Source organism: Anolis sagrei, chromosome 6, assembly GCF_037176765.1.
Source record: "Anolis sagrei isolate rAnoSag1 chromosome 6, rAnoSag1.mat, whole genome shotgun sequence".
Taxonomy (NCBI): Eukaryota; Metazoa; Chordata; class Lepidosauria; order Squamata; family Dactyloidae; genus Anolis; species Anolis sagrei.
The window spans coordinates 131,548,434-131,561,964 of record NC_090026.1 but is presented as its reverse complement, the minus strand read 5'-3'; the positions used below and the strand labels follow the sequence as shown (position 1 = coordinate 131,561,964).

The following is a 13,531-nucleotide window of genomic DNA, read 5'->3' as shown; positions in this document are numbered from 1 at the left end:
GCCCAGGACCGAACCCTGCTGATGGCATTCCACTCGTCACTTCTCTCCAGGATATGTATGTATGTATACTTACTTAGGCAATCCCTCATTGTCTGAGTAGGATTGTCACCCAACAGCCGTAGGCGACTATGGAGCCCTATTCTTGATCTGCATGTTCTCCTGCAGTGAGGGCATTTGTTTCCAGACGGAAGGCGGTCCCAGTTGGGGTTGGCTTGACGCGCCTTCCTCTTGGCACGTTTGTCTCTTTCACCCTCCATTCGTGCCTCTTCAAATTCTGCAGCACTGCTGGTCACAGCTGACTTCCAGCTGGAGCGGTCAAGGGCCAGGGCTTCCCAGTTCTCGGTGTCTATGCCGGAGTTTTTAAGGTTGGCTTTGAGCCCGTCTTTCAATCTCTTTTCCTGTCCTCCAACATTCCTTTTTCCGTTCTTGAGTTCGGAGTAGGGCAACTGCTTTTGGAGACGGTGGTCAGGCATCTGGACAAAGTGGCCTTCAGTCTAGTGGAGTTGATAGTGGAAGACCATGGCTTCTATGCTGGTGATCTTTGCTTCTTCCAGCACGCTGACATGTGTCCGCTTGTCTTCCCAAGAGAATTGCAGGATTTTCTGGAATCGTTCCAGGAGTTGCGTGTGACATCTGTAGACAGTCCACATCTAACGCGTATAACATGGTTAGGAGGACAATAGCTTTATAAACAAGCCCCTTGGTCTCCCAATGGATGTCCCGGTCCTCAAACACTCTCTGCTTCATTCGGGAAAATGCTGCACTCGCAGAGCTCAGGCAGTGTTGTATTTCAGTGTCAATGTTGACTTTGGTGGAGAGGTGGATGCCAAGGGAGCGGAAATGGTCCACATTTTCTAACGTTATCCCATTAATTTGTATTTCTGGCATTGGAGAGGGATTGGCCGAGCACTTTGCTTTTCTCAATGTTCAATGACAGGCCGAGCTTGTCGTATGCATCTGCAAAGGTGTTTAGAGTGGCTTCTATGTATGTATCCACACACATGGAGCCCCCGGGTTAAACTGCAGTGCTGCTGAACTTGCTGACCAAAAGGTTATCAGTTAAAATCCGGGGAGCAAGGTGAGCTCCTGCTATTAGGCCCAGCTTCTGCCAAATGAGTGGTTTGAAAACATGCAAATCTAAGTAGATCAATAGGTAACGCTTCTCCGGGAAGGTAATGACACTCCATGCAGTCATGATGGCCACATGATCTTGGAGGTGTCTATGGACAACGCCGGCTCTTCGGCTTGGAAATGGAGATGAGTGCGAGTCCCAGAGTTGGACACGACTAGACTTAATGTCTAGTGACCTTTACTAGTACTATATATATTAATTAATTGGGAGCCTCTTGTTAAAGAGGTAACAGAAATTATCCAATGCATGAAGTAAATGCCATTCACCAATATCTGATTAGCAGTGACAGCTATTGGCTATTGCATCAAATCAATACAAACCAAAAACCAATTTAAACCAGTTTAAAGAGAAAGGTTTTCTAATCTAAGGGCGTTTGTTTACAAATGGAAATCAGGTAGGCCTCAAGATGGCGCCCAGGCCGTCCCGCCTCAAAAAGAGACAACAAGCCATTGGATGTAAATATAAGCTCTCGGGGGCGGGGCTTCTAACTTCCTGCTTTCCTCTCCGCCTATCCCGAAGCGGCATGCTAATTAGAGTCCCGCCCACAATTCGAAAGTATCCAGCCTTGAAACGAAGCGTGAGAAATGGCGTCCAGTTTCCCTCAGCAAAGATGGCGATGCTCCGCTCTACCCTTAGCAAAGATGGCGGCGGGACTTCTCACTTCCTACTTTCCTTGCATGCAAAACATGAGAAATGGCGTCCAATTGCCCTCAGGAAAGATGGCGACGCTTCACTCTACCATTAGTAAAGATGGCGGCGGGACATCTAACTTCCTTCTTTCCTTGCATCCGAAACATGAGAAATGGAGTCGACTTGCCGTTAGTAAAGATGGCGGCGCTGCCGTCTACCATCGGTAAAGATGGCGGCGGGGCTTCTAACTGCCTGTTTACATGTCCACCTATTCCGCAGCGGTATGCTAATCAGGTCCCCGCCTACAACTCAAAAGGCCACGCCCTCATAAAAAGAAGCGTGATAAATTGTGTCCAGTTGCCCTCAACAAAGATGGCGACGCTCCACTCTACCATCAGTAAAGATGGTGACGGGGGATCTAATTTCCTGCTTTCCTCTCCGCCTATCCCGCAGCGGCATGCTAATCAGGGCCCCGCCTACAACTCAAAAGGCCACGCCCTCATAAGAAGAAGCGCGATAAATGGTGTCCAGTTTCCCTCAGCAAAGATGGCGGCGCTCCGTTTTGCCCTCAGCAAAGATGGCATTGGCGCTTTTTGCTCTCTTAAAGGAGCGAGTTTTGGACTTCAACTCCCAGAATGCCTCGTCGTTGGCCAACGCGGCGGAGGCTTCTGGGAGTTGAAGTCCTAAGGCCTAGAAGGCGCGTTTGAGAGTCCCTGCCGCAAGAACGGGAACCGAGGCGGGAAGAGGCCTTCTATTTGGAGAGTTTGGCTTCAGCAGCGAGGATCTATCAAGCAGCTATTCGTTTCTGCATTGTTTTATCCTAATGCCTTTGTTTTCAATTGGTTCACTTGAAGAGAGGCAGGAAACACAACCATGTTGCAATTGGCCACTTTGATTGGCATCAAATAGCCTTGCAGCTTCAAAGCCTGGCTTCTTCCTGCCACACATCAAGGGAACTGCTGAACGCATAGGAAAGCTGAGGAAGAAGCGCAACCATGTTGGAATTGGCCACCTTGATTAGCGTCAAATAGCCTTGTAGCTTCAAAGCCTGGCTTATTCCTGCCGCACAAGAAGGAAACCGCTGACCGCATAGGGAAGCGGAGGAAGAAACACACCCATGTTGCAATTGGCCACCTTGATTGGTATCGAATAGCCTTGCAGCTTCAAAGCCTGGCTTCTTCCTGCCACACATCAAGGGAACCGCTGACCGCATAGAGAAGCAACCATGTTGCAATTGGCCACCTTGATTGGCATCGAATAGCCTTGCAGCTTCAAAGCCTGGCTTCTTCCTGCCACACATCAAGGGAACCGCTGACCGCATAGAGAAGCAACCATGTTGCAATTGGCCACCTTGATTGGCATCGAATAGCCTTGCAGCTTCAAAGCCTGGCTTCTTCCTGCCACACATCAAGGGAACCGCTGACCGCATAGAGAAGCAACCATGTTGCAATTGGCCACCTTGATTGGCATCGAATAGCCTTGCAGCTTCAAAGCCTGGCTTCTTCCTGCCACACATCAAGGGAACCGCTGACCGCATAGGGAAGCTGAGGAAGAAGCGTAACCATGTTGCAATTGGCCACTTTGATTAGCATCAAAAAGCCTTGCAGCTTCAAAGCCTGGCTTCTTCCTGCCATACATCAAAAGAACCGCTGAACGTATAGGGAAGCTGAGGAAGAAATGCAACCATGTTGCAATTGGCCACTTTGATTAGCATCAAATAGCCTTGCAGCTTCAAAGCCTGGCTTCTTCCTGCCATACATCAAGAGAACTGCTGACTGCACAGGGAAGCTGAGGAAGAAAGGCAACCATGTTGCAATTGGCCACCTTAATTAGCATCAAATACCCTTGCAGCTTCAAAGTCTGGCTTCTTCCTGCCACACATCAAGGGAAACGCTGACCGCATAGGGTACCTGAGAAAGAAACGCAACCATGTTAATTAGCATCTAATAGCCTTGCAACTTCAAAGCCAGGCTTCTTCCTGCCATACATCAAGGGGATTGCTGACTAACAGTCACACTTGCCTCCAACAGACAAGAGTTCTTTCTCCCACCCTGGACATCATTCCACAGGTATATATAAACCCCATTTTCCTAGTTTCCAACAGACCTCACAATATCTGAGGATGCCTGCTATAGATGAGAGGTGAAACGTCAGGAGAGAATGCTTCTGGAACAGGGCTAGGCAGCTCGGAAAACTCACAGCAAGCTAGTGGCCATGAAAGTCTTCGACAGCACTGTGCAACTGTTTTTGAGACCTGATAAAATAATATCATTGAACACCACTGCCCTTAATAAAACAGGATGTATAGTTACAGATTTATAGTTTTCCAAGGGCCACATGCTAGAATGAGACAGAGCTGCGTCCTGTTTTGCATCAAGCTCTCTGTCACCCCCAGGCTCCTCCATCTCTCCTTGGAAGACTAGCTGAGCTTGGGAGTTTTGGCAACACTTACATATTTAGTCTATCCTGTAATATAATGTATCTCTTTGTATCTGAAATGTATAGACCAGGCATGGGCCAACTTGGGCCCTCCAGGTGTTTTGGACTGCAACTCCCACAATTCCTAACAACCTATCGGGAGTTGTAGTCCAAAACACCTGGAGGGAGGGCCGAAGTGTTGCGACTCAGTTTGACTCCGAGTCTGAAGCTGAGCTCTGTGGGCTTTGTGAGCCAGAGTTACTACAAGATGATGATGAGGATGATGGGTTACGGCTTTCTGTACATGTTTCAGACAGGGTTGACGGTGAGGCTGCAGAAGGGGAAACAACAAGTCAGTTCTCAGGGGGAAAGAATGTTAGTGAGACTGATAACGAGAGTGAATTCCCACATGGCCAGGTGGAGATGTCTTTGCCTCCTTTGCCTTCCCACGGTGATCTGGTCCAGCTGCAGGACTAAGATAAGTGATTAGAGAGCCTTGAAGATAACGAATTAATGAGCAGGCAAGATCGTCTGCAATTAGGGTCTGAAGAAGCTCTCGCTTGGCTAGCAAGTGAGAAGCCAAGTCTGCCAAAGGTCATCGCAATGCATACATGTCTGCAAAGGGTATTTAGCCTTCTTGCTGACACACAGGGGTTGTCAGTTCAACGTTGCTCTTTCCATGCAAACTTCTATGGATTAACCTTGGCTTTAAGCAGCACGCTTCTGGTTTCCCGAGTCTGGGAATTTGGGTCTTGTGTTCCAACTGTTTTTCCATGGACTATTGTTTGCTTAAAGGATTATGCTTCATGTTTTTGCCTTTGGATCTTGGGAACTGTGTCTTTGCATTTAAGCCTTATGGAACATTTGTATTCTTCATGCTATGTTTTGATTTTGCCTTTTTCTCAATAAACTACAAAATCTACAGCTTTGGTGTGGTGGTGTTTGGGAGCAAGGTGAAAACTGCCCTGAGCTGCAACACCAAGTTGGCCTATGCCAGCTTTAAGGTGAGGAGATATGGCAGTTCTGAAGATGCAATTGCCTTTCTATTTAGAGAAGTGTTTGGGAGGAGAAAGTAGGGCAGCCGACTGACCTTATTTCCTTATTGTGTGAAGCCAGGAAATTAAATCATGCCTTACACCTGGCCTGTGCATGCTTGAAAGTTTTTCCATGGAAATTGGATAAATGAAGGAGGGGCCAGGGTGAGGGATAGGAGGTGCGAGGGGAAAAACTGTCAGTTAGAATTTTGTTTTGTACCGCAATGTATGCTTTTAGAAATAAAGCCCTCTCACGTTGTTCGTGAGATAATTTTTTAACAGAAAGCTACAGACCCAGACTGCATACTTGGAAAGTTTCAATAGAAATGGGAGCACTGAAGGGGAGGGGCCAGGGTGAGGAATAGGAGGCGCGAGGAAAAAAAACTGTCAGTTGGAATTTTGTTTCGTACCACAATGTATGCTTTTAGAAATAAAGCCTTCTCATTTTGTTCGTGAGATAATTTTTTTCCAGAAAGCTGCAGATCCTGAGTGCATTCTTGAAGGTTTCAATGGAAATGGGAGCAGTGAAGGGGAGGGGCCAGGGTGAGGGATAGGAGGTGCGAGGGGAAAAACCTGTCAGTTGGAATTTTGTTTCGTACCACAATGTATGCTTTTAGAAATAAAGCCTCACGTTGTTTATGAGATTATTTTTTGCCAGAAAGCTGCAGATCCGGAGGGCATACTTGAATGTTTCAATGGAAATGGGAGCACTGAAGGGGAGGGGCCAGGGTGAGGGATAGGAGGCGCGAGCAAAAAAAACTGTCAGTTGGAATTTTGTTTTGTACCACAATGTATGCTTTTAGAAATAAAGCCTCGTTAGGAGCTCAGTGTTTGTTGTCTGGCGCGGAAGGTGTATATAGATCTCTATATATGTCAACAGCCCCTTGGGATTAATAGGTAATAGCGTTACCTATAAGAGACGGCTTAGGGGAAGCAGCTTGCACAGCTTAAGGACGGTGGCCTATTTGGGACGTTCTTGCCACCGCCCGGGAGGAGGAAGTTCTTCCGCAGCCGCCGCCGAGGTCGACTAATTTAAAAATGTTTATTGCTGATAAACATCTTAAAATCTTCCCTAAGTTTACAAACTGAACAGAAAGTCCATTGTTTAGGAACACAACAAGGTTCTTCTCCGCCCCGGAAGAAGCACACATACACCCAAGCACATCTGCTTTCTCGTCTGGACATGGACATCGCTACGTACGCAACAGATCTAGAGCGTTAATCCAACTATAATTGACTCTGGAATAATAATAATAATAATAGATCTATGTCGTTAATAGTTTGTTTTCCGACTATCGGTTTCGCATTCGAAACGCTCTCGTTAGTGTCCTACCGATACAACGCCGATTGTTATGCACTTCCTCCTTAATTAAAAAAAACAAAAACAAAACAATGCACTTCCTTAAGAAAGTGTAAGGATTTTTTTGTCTCAAAGCAACACTTACAAACCCCTCTCATAAGATGGCCAGATTCCCCTCTGTCTTTGCATCATTCATTTCCATTGAAACAACCAAAGAGCAGCACAAGAAATCTTGTGTTGTTGTGAGTTTTTCGGGCTGTCTGACCATGTTCCAGAAGCATTCTCTCCTGATATTTCACCCGCATCTATGGCAGGCATCCTCAGAGGGTGTGAGGTCTGTTGGAAACTACAATTCCTTGCTATATAATTTTTTTATTCTTTCCCTTAAACTCTTAAAATCCTAACAATAAATAAAGAACAACATTCAAAAACAGGGGAATTCCAGACAAGAAACAATCAGGGCCAGCTAATCACCTCCCAACAAAGGATTCCCCCAGGCAATAAGAATCACACAACTGCTAGGCCATTAAATGTCAACCGAAACATTCCCACCTACCTCAAACAGGCAAGAGTTCCTTTTCCCTTCCTGGACATTCCAAATATATCTAAACCCAATTTTCCTAGTTTCCAACAAACCAACAAAGGATTCCCCCAGGCAGTAAGAAGCTACACCTTGAAATGCTAATCAAGGTGGCCAATTGAAACATTCCCACCTACCTCAAACAGATAAGAGTTCTTTTCCCCTTCCTGGACATTCCAAAGATATATACAACCCATTTTCCTAGTTTCCAACGAACCAACAAAGGATTCCCCCAGGAAGTAAAAAGCCACACCTTAACACTGCTAAGCCATTAAATGCTAATCAAGGTGGCCAACTGAAACATTCACACCTACCTCAAACAGGCAAGAGTTCTTTTTCCCTTCCTGGACATTCCAGATATATAAAACCCATTTTCCTAGTTTCCAACGAACCAACAAAGGATTCCCCCAGGCAGTAAGAAGTCACCCCTTGAAACTGCTAGGCCATTAAATGTCAACTGAAACATTCTCACCTACCTCAAACAAAGTTCTTTTTCCCATCCTGGACATTCCAAAGATATATAAACCCAATTTTCCTAGTTTCCAACGAACCAACAAAGGATTCCCCCAGGCAGTAAGAAGCCACACCTTGAAATGCTAATCAAGGTGGCCAATTGAAACATTCATACCTACCTTAAACAGAAAAGAGTTCCTTTTCCCTTCCTGGACATTCCAAAGATATATACAACCCATTTTCCTAGTTTCCAACGAACCAACAAAGGATTCCCCCAGGCAGTAAGAAGCCACACCTTGAAACTGCTAGGCCTTTAAATGCTATTCAAGGGGGCCAATTGAAACCTTCACACTTGCCTCCAACAAACAAAGAGTTCTTTTTCCCTTCCTGGACATTCCACAGATATCTAAACCCCATTTTCCTAGTTTCCAACGAACCAACAAAGGATTCCCCCAGGCAGTAAGAAGATACATCTTGAAACTGCTAATCCATTAAATGATAATCAAGGTGGCCAATTGAAACATTCCCACCTACCTTAAACAGACAAGAGTTCTTTCTCCCACCCTGGACATTATTCCAGATATATAAACCCCATTTTCCTCGTTTCCAACAGACCTCAAAACCTCTTTGGAGGCCCGCCATAGATGCAGGCAAAACGTCAGGAGAGAATGCTTCTGGAACATGGCCAGACATCCCGAAAAACTCTCAACAACCCATGACAGTCTTTGACAACAGACAGAAATCTTATCTTTAGAACTTGCTGCAAAAGCACCTTTTTCCTTGACGTGTTTTATAAACGAACTCCCGTTAGACGCCAGTACGTTCCTGTTTTAGCCTGGATCTGAATGGAAGCCACCACTGTCGCCTCTCTGTTGTAATGACAACACACAAAGAGACAGACGCACAACCTAAAAACCCACCTGTACCCAAAACCACTGTCACTTTCCCTGCTTATCCCACCTTTCTTTGCAAAATGGTATATATTCCACCGTTAAGCCCAGGCTGAGCATTAGCCACAACCACCCTATTGTTGTTTCAATTCTAAGATGCATTTTCCCTCAGTATAAACATCTCTAGAAACAGTTTGTGTCTTGGAATAGCTGGTTTTTCTGTTGGTACTGAAATTAGGATGCACTTGGAAACAGATGGCATCTCAGAATTGAAGGAACACAGTCTGAAAGCTGTAGTTCCCAACCTTTGGGCCTCCAGGTGTTTTGGACTTCAGCTCCCACATTTCCCAACAGCTGGTAAACTGGCTGTCATGACCTTATTTCCTTATTGTGTGAAGCTAGGAAATTAAACCATGCCTTAGACCTGGCCTCTGCATACTTGAAAGTGTTTCCAATGAAACTGGATCAATGAAAGGGAGGGGCTAGGTTGAGGAATAGGAGACACAAGGGAAAGAAACTGTCAGTTGGAATTTTGTTTCGTACCACAATGTATGCTTTTAGAAATAAAGCCTTCTCACGTTGCTCGTGAGATTTTTTTTTTGCCAGAAAGCTACAGACACAGAGTGCATACTTAAAAGTTTCAATGGAAATGGGAACACTGAACTTCCTGACTGTGAGAGCCGTTCAGCAGTCGAACTCTCTGTCCCGGAGTGTGGTGGAGGCTCCTTCTTTGGAAGCTTTTAAGCAGAGGCTGGATAGCCATCTGCCAGGGGTGATTTGAATGCAATATTCCTGCTTCTTGGCAGAATGGGGTTGGACTGGATGGCCCAGGAGGTCTCTTCCAACTCTTTGATTCTATGATTCTAGTTGCGAGGGAAAAAACTGTCAGTTGGAATTTTGTTTCATACCACAATGTATGCTTTTAGAAATAAAGCCTTCTCATGTTGTTTGTGAGATAATTTTTTTTTGCCAGAAAGCTACAGATCTGGAGTGCATAATTGAAAGTTTCAATGGAAAGGGGAACACTGAAGGGGAGGGGCCAGGGTAAGGGATAGGAGGCGCGAGGGGAAAAAACTGTCAGTTGGAATTTTGTTTTGTACCACAATGTATGTTTTTAGAAATAAAGCCTTCCCACATTATTCAAGAGGTAATTCCTCCGCCAGAAAGTTTCAGATCCGGACAATGGTTGGGATTTCCGGGAGCTGAAGTCCAAAACATGTGAAGGCCCAAAAGGTTAGGAAACTACTGGTCTAAAGAATATCCTTCTTCATTGCTCATTTCAGGCTCACAAACTGGTCATTCCTTCTCCACATCCCCATCAAGGGAAGCCCATTCCAAGGGCAGCTCCTCATCCTTTTGGGTAGGAACTGCAGCCAAGAGGCTTAAGGAAGGGGACTCACAAACTCACACCTTCTGTCCTCCTAAACTAGCTCCACCAAACCACATAAACCAGTACTCATAGGCGCCCTAAATAAACTGATATGTTCTGTTACACTTGAGGTTAATCATGGCATCTCATTTTGCTTCCTTGGGAGGCCAGGACCCCAGGGAGAAGGACTTATAGCAGTGGAATGACTTCTGGAGGGGGATCATGAAGAGATGCAACCCTTTAGGGTAGACCTGGGCCAACTTGGGCCTTCTCTCCAGGTGTTTTGGACTCCAACTCCCACCATTCCCAACAGCCTCAGGCCCCTTCCTTTTCCCCCTCAGCCGCTTAAGCGGCTGAGGGGGAAAAGGAAGGGGCCTGAGGCTGTTGGGAATGGTAGGAGTTGGAGTCCAAAACATCTGGAAGGAGGGTCAAAGTTGGCCAAGGTATGAGTCCCACGTTGAGGACAGGATACGAAAGCAATGCGGGCAATTAATGCTGCTGATTTTTCTACCTGCGTTGCGAAGGGAGGCAAGAAAAGAAGGGGAGGCTCAAGCCATGTTGGCTGAACTGAGAAAAGCAGGATAGAAAAGCCAAGGAAAGAGAAAGGAAGAATAGCAGTGGAAGGATAATATTATCCCTTCTCCACCAGCATGAGTTAACACTGTATGAGTCTTGCAAAGAAGCAGAAGCACTGAGCAGCATTTGCTCATGAGGAGGAAGGAGCATAGTTCAAAGTAAGGGTGGGATCCATGGCCACAAACCACGGTAGCACAGCGGGTTAAACCGCTAGCTGCAGGAAAGCTGCTGACAGGAAGGTTGGCAGTTCGAAGCCACGAGTCGGAATGAGCTTCCAACTGTCAGCCCTAGCTTCCGCCCACAAACACTCAAACAAATTGCAGCTGCAGGAAAGCTGCTAACCGGAAGGTTGGCAGTTTGAAGCCATGAGTCGGCATGAGCTCCCAACTATCAGCCCTAGCTTCTGACCAAAAACCCACAAAACAAATCCCCAAAGTGTAGCACTGAAGGGTATAAGACCCTGAAAGTCACTCACACCATTTGCACATCCAAATTGCCACATTCGTGTCCTCTTGGTCCCTTCGCCCGTTCTTTCGTCACTAAACTATTTCAAAATACTTGGACTGAGCTTTTACGTTTTACTGCAATGCTAGAAACACAGGGAACGAAAGGAAAAAAAATAAATCACAACAGGGCAGAATTCTGCCTTTTTTGCTAAGCTTCGGAAGAAGACTGCAAGTCCCAGAAGCAACGTTCCTGGAGTGCGTCAATCTGGGGAAGGCCCAGGGATTGTCCTGCGGGAAGCCTAACGATAATCGACACCGAGAACCGAGCATCGAGGGCCATAAACACGGAACACGCCGGCCTATTTGGCTAAGCCAAGAAGCCCATAGCAGAGGGCAAAGCCTTCCGAGGGAGGAAGACTCTCCAGAAGAGGAAGAAAGGCTTTGAAGAGACAAAGCAGAGCCTGGAAACAGTACTTTTTGGGACAGCGGCCCCTGGAATCCTACAGTCATTTCGTCTAAAAACATTTAAAAACAGCGAGACTGGACATAATATTCGTAAGGAGAAATGAACGAAGAGAACCCACGGTTCCTTAACTGAAACCAAAGGAAACCGACACCGCAGCAGACAGAAGCGCTGGAGGAGCAAAAGCACCAAAGACAAAAACCAAGAACTCCTTCGAGAATTCCTCACAAACAAAGCAAGGTCTGACGGTCTGGATGCATTTCCTCTCAACGCTCCGGGAGCGACTGCGCACAAACCTCAGCTGCCGAAAAGCGAAGAGAGACGACACTCGGAGGAACAGCAACCTTTTGCCCCAAAGCAAGAAGCCCACTGTGTTCAGGCCTGCAGGCACCGCTTGGCTTATGGAGGAAGGTCCATGCATCCTTTTCTGGGAGAGGGAGGCAGTCCCAGAGGATCTCCTCTCCACCTCAACGCCTTCAGAGCTCTGTATTTCCTGTGGCCTTAACACAGGCATGGGCACACTTTCTAACTTGGGAACCACATGCCCGGACTCCCAGTAGGAGAACTGGATGCCCGGTGATGAATGAAGGGAAGGAAGGAAGGGAAGAGAGAAGGAAAGAAGGAGAAAGGGAGAGAGGGAAGGAAGGGAAGGAGGAAGGAAAAAGAGAAGGAAGAAAGTGAAGAGAAGGATAAAGGAAAGAGAGAAGGAAAGACAAAAGGAAAGGAAGGGAGGAAGGGAGGAGAAAGAGGAAGAGAAGGAGGAAAGATGGAAGGAAAGACAAAAGGGAGGAAGGGAAGGATGGACGGAAGGGTGGGAAGGAGGAAGGAAATAGTGAAGGAAGGGAGGGAGGAAGAAGAAAGGAAAGAGAGAAGGGAAGAAAGACAAAAAGGAAGGAAGGAAAGAGGGAGAGGAGGAGAAAAGAGGGAAAGGGAGGATGAAAAGGGTGAAAGGGAAGGATGGAAAGAGAAAGGGAAAAGGAGGGAAGGAAGGAAAGGATGGAAGCAAGGAAAAAAGAGAAGGAAGAAATGGAGGAAAAGAAGGCTAAAAGAAAGAGAAGGAAGGAAAGACAAAAGGGAAGGAAGGGAGAAAGAGGGAGAGGAGGAAAGAGGGAAGGAATGTTGAAAGGGTGGAAGGGAAGGCTGGACGGAGAAAGAGGGAGGTGAGGGTGGGAAAGAAGGAAAGAGAAAAGGAAAGAAAGATAAAAGCTAGGGAGGGATGAAAGAGTGGAAGGGAAGGAGGAAGGAAGAAAGGATGGGAGGGAATTGAGGGAAAAAGGGGGGAGGAGGAGGAGGAGGAAAAAGAGAAGGAAGCAAAGAAAAGGGAAGGAAAGATGGAAGAAAGGAGAAAGAGGAAGAGAAGGAGGAAAGAGGGAAAGTAGGACAAAAAGGATAGAAGGGAAGGATGGAAGGGGAGAAAGGGAAGGAGGCAGGAAGGAAAGAAAGAGAGAAGAAAAGAAAGACAAAAGGTAGGGAAGGAAGGATAAAAGGGTGGAAGGGAAGGATGGATGGATAGAAGGAAGTTAGGAAGGAAGAAGAGAGAAAGAGGGAGAGAGGGAAGGAAGGATGAAAGGGTGGAAAGGAAGGAAGGAGGGAGGAAGAAAGAGGATGTAAGGGAGGGAGGGAAGGAGGAAGGAAGGAAAGAGAGAAGGAAAGAAAGACAAAAGGTAGGGAAGGAGGGAAGGACAAAAGGGTGGCAGGGAAGGATGGATGGAAGGAAGGAAGGTAAGGAGGAAAAAGAGAAGGAAGGAAATACAAAAGGGAAGGAAAGAAGGAGAAAGAGAGAGAGAGGGAAGGAAGGACGAAAGGGTGGAAGGGAATAAATGAGGGAGGGAGAAAGAAGGAGGGAAGCAGGAAGGATGGAAAGAGAGGAGAGAAGGACAGAAGGGTGGAAGGGAAGGAGAAAGAGGGAGGGAGAGAGGAAGGAAAGAGAAAAGGAAGGAAGGATAGGATGGTGAGAGAGAGGAGGACCTGAGGAAAGAGCCCAAGGGGTCATATCAGGTCCCTGGGTCCAGATTTGCCCATTCCTGCCTTAACACAAAAGCGACAGCAGCTCCAGAGTCCCCTAAGCAACACCCCATTGCCTGCGACACAACAAACAGCAGCTCTCCAGAAGCAAGATGCTGGAGGGAATAGCGCCTTGTTTTCTGTTTTGTTTTAAAGCTTAATGTTAAATATTAAATACTCTCGTTTTTCTAGGCAGGCGTGGGCAATCTTTGGCCCACCCTCCAGGTGTTTTGGAT

The 13,531-nt window shown here is 46.6% G+C and overlaps 1 protein-coding gene across 1 annotated transcript; it reads right to left on the bottom strand.

Moving 5' to 3' along the window:
- Positions 1-6,237: 6,237 nt before the first annotated feature.
- LOC137097404 (uncharacterized) lies at positions 6,238-13,524 on the bottom strand. Its single transcript, XM_067470435.1, has 2 exons — positions 8,082-13,524; positions 6,238-7,070 (listed from the first exon to the last, which is right to left on the bottom strand). Exon 1 carries the CDS (start codon positions 13,282-13,284, stop codon positions 12,334-12,336), a length of 951 nt encoding a protein of 316 aa, XP_067326536.1. The 5' UTR covers positions 13,285-13,524; the 3' UTR covers positions 6,238-7,070; positions 8,082-12,333.
- Positions 13,525-13,531: the final 7 nt, after the last annotated feature.